We start from the raw sequence: 6,836 nt of genomic DNA on the forward strand, positions 1-6,836 counted from the left end.
TTCTGGACTTGGCAGTCTTTCTTTTGTTTAATTGTGTAATAGGCAGTTTCATTTTGAACTAGTTTATTTTATTTTTCAACACTTATTCTGGCTAGACTTACTAGTTTTATTGTGGGAAATTATGAAGTCCTCATCCATTTGAGGCAAGAAAAGAACTTATTTGGGAGATATTTTTCACCCAAATTCACAATCACTTGTTCAAAGTCAGTAACTTATGGCGCAAGTTATTTTATTTCATAGTCTGTTAAGGTTTTAATTGTTAACGGTGGCACGCTTGCACACAAAAAGAAAGTTGACCTGTTGACGACCAATGGTTTCTAAGAGCAACTCCACCCATTTGCCCTTAGCCATAGCAAGGGGGGAGCTATGGCAAGCACTATTCACATGAATAGTAGTTGCCCTTACAAATAGTATTTTCCGTTTCCACCCGTTGCCATGGCAAAGGGCAATTACTATTCATTTTTTTATTTTTTTTCACAACTTTTTTTACCACAATAATTAATTTGGATAATATTTTCGGATAAGATTTTTGGGTTCCTACGTGTCAATACTATTCATATCTCATAATAGGATAAAATTTTTAATTTTAAATTTCAGATAAATTTAATATAAAAAATGGCTGGTATTTACAGAAAAAAATTCATTAATTTTGGGTAATTTTTTTAAAAAATTTCTGAATTTTTTCTAGTATTTTATTGCAAAAAAATTGGCTGCCGTTGGATTGGAGAAAAATAAGATCGGAGAGCCTGTGACGACGCCACGTGGCAATGTAAAAAAATCAAATCGGTGGGGATATCAGAGTGCATCGAGCGATCAGTAGCGATGACGTCAGCACCCTCGCTTTGGACCTCAGGTCGCCGGGCGCCAGAGTTCGTGGGACCCACCTCCCGGGCTGGGCTCACCGAAACACTTTTGTTTTTTTCCTCCAACCTTGGGCTCACTCATTGTTGAAACCACTCTAAGTCAATGGGGAACTTTACCCTACCATCACAGGAACTACATCAAAACGGGTGAACATGGCCAAACCAATTCAATTCGGTTTGGTTACTTCCTTTCAAAAGAAATTAAGTAGACAATTTTGTACCGTCAATTAAATAATAGTTGAGATACTTCATTTTTATTTTTTAGGAGCTTTTATATTTAGAGGGGCGATAATATATTAAACTCACATACTCGAACCCAGGACTTTGCCTGTAAGAGCAATTGCTCCAAACCATTATATTAGTGGGTCCTTTGTAGTTGAGAAACTTCTTAACTTGAAGATAGACATATAACATCAAATTGGAATGGCTTATAGATTTTAGTTTTTTTGCATTAAATGGTTCGTATGAATGTGTGGAATGAAACATAATAGTAAATGGTGATAGCCAATAAGAAGATACCATGTGTTAAAAAAAGATCTAATATATAACTTTATCGTCAAGTAGGATTTGGGCCCTCCAACACTCATATGCCTGACTAAACAAATGGGCTTGAAAACTGCCTAAGAGGATTTGCGCTGCAGAAGCAAAAATGAACAAGCTCTCATAAAGAAAATAGACATGAAAATTAAAATCATGTTGCAGGACCGAGAGAACAGAATATTTGAAATTGCTGGTAAGGTCAGTGCATTACAGTGGGGTACCACAGCTACAATCGCAAAATCGAATCCCTACTAAAGTAAACTCATCATATGTAAGTTTTGTATTAGGCTAATATTATTGTCGAAGACGCCATTGCCTGCTCTTTGCATTATCCTATTGCTTGGTAGGATCAGTAGAGATATCAAATCCAGGAGGGATGAAAACAACATCGTCCCACGTTGATGTAGAACCTTCCTGCAATATTTCATTGTTACTTTGGCTATACAAGTCAAAATTGACACTCAGTAGTTGCCTAGAAGATAGAGGAAACCAAATCAAAGTTTACAATAATCTAGAAATAAGCAAAGGAATTGTACAATGTTGTTCTTCAATCCTTGTGGAAAAATCTTTTGGTCAATAATTTATTAACAATAAATAATTTTTTTAAGGAAAAAAAGGGCCTACCTTCATTCCCTTTATTACTTCTTCAAGAACAGCAACCTACAGTATAAAATCAAAATAAGTAAACAGAAAGAAATTTTCTGCTGCATAGTCAATAGCGATCCTCGAAAACCATACCTGAACATCCCCAGGTCTGAAGGCAGGATTTAATTGATTCTGCTCGCGAGAAGCTCTTGATAGTGAACTTTCCAAGTCCTCCTAGAAGATTAGCAAGGATAAGCGATATTGCAATTTGCATGCCAAGACAAGCTAGAATAATGCATATCGCAAGGTTAATATTTTAACTAACCTTCCTGAAAAACACTGGACGATAGCTCTTGCTTTGGCTTCTAAGAATCAAGCTCCTTGACTAACAAAATGTTTAAACAGTTCCACAATTAGTATGGGAAATTTATGCAAGAAGTTTGTAATGAAAGAAATGTCCAAAAAATCTTTAAGCCAGACAAAACTCCAGCAAACCAGGTTCACTGGAGCAGAAACGACATAAGCTGCCACAAAAACTAATGCAGCTAGGTGTCTATTGTGGACAATAATAAGAATTGAATGACAAACCTTCTCCTAGTATGGTCCACAGAAGAAACTTAAGAGCTAATACCTGATGCTTTCTCTTTATTTTTCTTACATGTATCCAAAGGAATGTACATTGTTTTCTACATTTTCAACTTTAGTTCCCTCTATTGAAAAGAAACAAAATTTTCAAAAATTTTAAACCAAATTCTCCAAGACCCAAAAGTAGGAATCTTTTGGCCAATGAAAAGGATAAACAAAAAGGACTGTTCCTTTGATTGAGAACAAACCAATTCTTGCAAGTAGAAAACCTTATTACACTCTCTGCAAGATCCAAAGGAGAGAGATAACGCAGTCTATCCGGCTCTTGGGCAATGAAAAAGGAGAAACTGAATATACATTTTTATCTTGTCTCTGACCGGTTTGTTATTTTCTTAGCCAAACTTCAAAACAAACCCAAATGATACTAAACCTAAGAAACCAAACTTTCAAAGCTCTTTGCAAAACCACCTCAACCTCTTAACACTTCTAGCTCCATCTTGGCCCTTCTCCTATTTCACCCCCCAATAGCAAATGATTTCTCACAATCTCTACCCTTTTACAATATCAATTTACCTGAAAATAGTTTGATGTCAATCTGCATATTCCCCTAGATTTAACCAGAATGAGATTGATAGTACAACAAAAAATTTCATTGGGTGCTTCAACTGGATGTTGTGACACTACAATCTGGTTCTTAAGTTGATTTTAGGTTGAAATTATCATGCTTTAAGGCTTTTCATTCATTATTGGGCATTTATTTTAAACATGGTCACTACATGCTAAGTTTCATTTGGGTTCATACAAAATGAATGATGGATAAAACTACACTGCAATAAGTGATATCTTTTAAACTGCATGGTGGCAAAGTGATTATATGGTTGTGAACACGCATGCCTCAACTCAAACTGCTTGATATTTCATTTTCAAAAACCACAAACGGTTGGCTACAATTGATCTTATTTATAGACTGTTTAAGACGAGGTTTATAATGTAACTAATAATTCAATAACTGAGTTCAAACCCAAGAAAGACATCTCAAACTCTTAGAACTCCTAGAAATTTCTACTCCCAATATAATTAGTAAATATATTGATGCTAAGGAATTTTGTTCCAGAACCACCCTTGCAAACAAAAATCTCTAAAACTTATAAACTAATGACTCATTTGGAAAACTAATTTATTCTGACTGCCTAGGACAGAACCTATGAAATCCTAAGAGCTATCATCACGAGGCCTTATGTACAAAAGTCCTGAAGTGAATAAAACTGGAATTACAGAGAAGCAGCAGCTAGATTAACCACCATGATGAAGAAACAATAGGTTATGGCATAAGCTAGCATTCAGCGACCTTTCTGTATGCACTTTTTTTTGTTAAAAAACTTTAAAAGAGACCAGTAGTCAACTGTCATCTTATTGAGAAAAGTTGAGCACTTTAATGCATGTAAAATCATAATTGAATTTTTTATATTCTCATGTGGAGAATGTGTGATCAAATTAGTTTAGACACACGGATGAATCTCCTACAAAAAGGGAACAACGTAGGAGAAAACTGCAGGCCTCACAACTCTGCAGTATATGACTAATTCAAATTGAGAAAATCCAAGAGAAGAACCTGGAAAACTGGCACCCCGGGAAAGCCATCATCATCAGAAGTTCCAACCTTTTCCTTCTCCTACAAAAAGGGAACACAAAATAATCATTGTTAATATAAAACTTGCATATGACGAGCGATGAATAAGTGAGACATCATACACAGTCCACAGACTCTGTGCGCTCTGAGGACGAGCAGGAAGGGGGACTGCATGGGGGCCACAAGGGGGGAGGGGAGGATAAGAGAGAGAGACATCATTTTCTGGCTGAAGAAGAGTACCATAAAAGTATTGAGCTTATTTCTTTAAGAAACCAAGTTTGACTCCCAACTTTTTTGGCAAATTTCTCAAAACCAATGCCAGTCACACCCTACTAATAAACTGAAGCCTATTAACAAGTGTATGTCAATCACGTTATCTGTTGGGGTACACTAACACAGTGCTTGGTTTCTAAACCTGTATTTTGAAAAGGATGAGAATGCTGAAGTTCAAATACGTACAGTTCCGTGACAGCCTGTTAAGAAACTAACACTGTTAAGGCATCCTGGCCTATCCTGTATCGAGTCAAATGTGATACAGATAAAGCATGGGGTAGCAGACTACAATTATTTTTTTCTTGGGGTTCCTGGATGAATTTGTTATGGTTATGTTCACATAAGCAAAACTTCGCTTTCAGTGTCTTGAAAAAATTCAATTCCGAAAAAATAACAAGTCTATATAATTATTGTTCCAATGCCAACAACTTACGGACCTTAAGCGCGTTCTTGACTTGAGAATACTCAGGAATCAACCTGAAGGCTACTCCATCAACCTTGAGCTGAAAAACCTGCAAACCAAAACCCATTAATCTCCACCAATCTTTAACCTTTCCCATTCACAAGTAAAGGGTGCCAAAATAAATAAACAAAATCTCATCAAGTTATTCACATTCCCACCTTATTTAAAGCCACGGCCACCACTTTAGACCCGCTTCGCATTCCGGGGTCCATAATTCTGATATGCTCAAGAAGTGCCTCTGCATCCTCTTTCTTGAAACAAAACAATCCAAGAGACTTTCCACTTGAAGCACCCGAAACCAACACGAATTCCTCAGCGGCATTACTGAGAGCATAAACAGGCACTCCAGCAAGCCGCTCTTCGATTGCCTCGGTAGACATGGCGGCTTTGGACCCATTACCAGGGGAATTGGTGGTCTGGGTTTTGTTATTTACCGCAATTCGGGCCCAAACTGGGGTTTTCCCAGAAGAATGTTTGGGAACAGAGCTTGACAACCCAGTATGGAATGCATGCTTTGCTTGGTTTTGGAGGTTGGCGAAGGTGGACTCGAGTTGGGTTTTGAGGGAAGAAGGGTTGGGGTTGAAGACAGGAAAGTGAGAGAGGTGGTGCAGGAAACCAGAGCAATGATTTTGGATGTTGGTGAAGGCTTGTTGGAGGCTGAGTTCGAGGGGATTGTGTTTGGGTGGTGAGGAAATTTTTGGGTTTTTGGAGTTCCCCAAGTTCATTTTCTCCAGAAAATCGACTCACAGAACAGAAAAACTCGATGAGTGAGCAGGCTTGAAGAGCGAGTGAAGGGAAACTCGAGGGTTTATTCAACAAGGGGTTTTGGATTGTTCTTTTTTTTTTCGTCATTCTTTATTCTTTATTAAAGTATATTTATTTAAGAAAAAAATTTAGAAAGGGTTAATTTCTTCAAAAAAAATTTCAAATAGTAAGGGTTAATTTTAATTTAACTCAGAAGAAAAATTATTTCAGTTTAACTGCATCTTAGTATTTTGTTTTCGAATTTTAGTCTTTAGTTGGGTAGCCCTATGGTTGGGGGAACTTGCGTTTGTATTTGCTCTACAGCCCCGTTTAGTTCATGGGAAAGGGCTTGGGAATGGAAATTCAATTGCTTTCCCATGTTCTAAGTCCAGACATGAAAATAGTTATCGCACATGGGAAAGTATGGGGAAAGTGAAGCCCTCTTCTTAATTTGGGTTTTGTTTTTCCTCCTCATGGGAAAGTTTGGGAAAATGAGCCAACATTCAATGCACAATTTTCATGACTATTTTGTCTCTATGAACAATTTATAATTACAACGAATCATTAAATGCATTCTTTTTTTATTTGATTTAATATGAGTATAATTGGAAAATTATACAAACTTTGTTTTCCATTCCTACTCAAAACAAACATGGGAAAGGAAACAAAGTGAAATCTCCCAGTTACTTTCCCGACATTACCAAACGTGGGAAAGGAATCTTTCATTCTCATTCATTGGGAAATAACATGGGAAATGATTTCCCCTCAAATCCATTTCGTGAACCAAACGGGGCCTACAGGTTGTCGGTTTGATTACTGCACGGATCAATCCAAGATTTAAGTGAGGGACTGTGGCGGTGGGTTGCTGTGTTAGTCTTCCTGGAGTATAAACCACACGGGTGAGTCTAATGGGCCCTGTTATGGGGTGGTTCAGTTAGATAGACGTTATCTGCAAGTTTGAATTCAAAGTCCTTATTTGTTTTGGATAAGAAGTCCTAGTTTTCTTGGGCCTAATTTAATTATTTTGTGATGTGATTATCTTTTTTATTTTCAAATGTATGGATTGATTCCCATGTAAGTAGGATTTTCCTATAATCATTTGTAACTATTAACCTTGAAATATCAATATAAATACGGATGCACCATTATGTTG

General features: G+C 36.9%; 1 protein-coding gene across 1 annotated transcript; it reads right to left on the reverse strand.

Annotated features, from left to right (window-relative positions):
• Nucleotides 1–1,527: 1,527 nt before the first annotated feature.
• TIC22-III (Tic22-like family protein) lies at nucleotides 1,528–5,783 on the reverse strand. The gene is made up of 7 exons (XM_008224554.2): nucleotides 5,098–5,783; nucleotides 4,914–4,988; nucleotides 4,186–4,245; nucleotides 2,314–2,373; nucleotides 2,142–2,222; nucleotides 2,028–2,063; nucleotides 1,528–1,817 (listed from the first exon to the last, which is right to left on the reverse strand). The coding sequence occupies exons 1-7, from the start codon at nucleotides 5,662–5,664 to the stop codon at nucleotides 1,737–1,739; spliced, it is 960 nt and encodes a 319-aa protein (XP_008222776.1). The 5' UTR covers nucleotides 5,665–5,783; the 3' UTR covers nucleotides 1,528–1,736.
• Between the last annotated feature and the right edge of the window lie 1,053 nt (nucleotides 5,784–6,836).

This window comes from Prunus mume, linkage group LG2, assembly GCF_029339155.1.
Source record: "Prunus mume cultivar Tortuosa linkage group LG2, ASM2933915v1, whole genome shotgun sequence".
NCBI classification, from domain to species: domain Eukaryota; kingdom Viridiplantae; phylum Streptophyta; class Magnoliopsida; order Rosales; family Rosaceae; genus Prunus; species Prunus mume.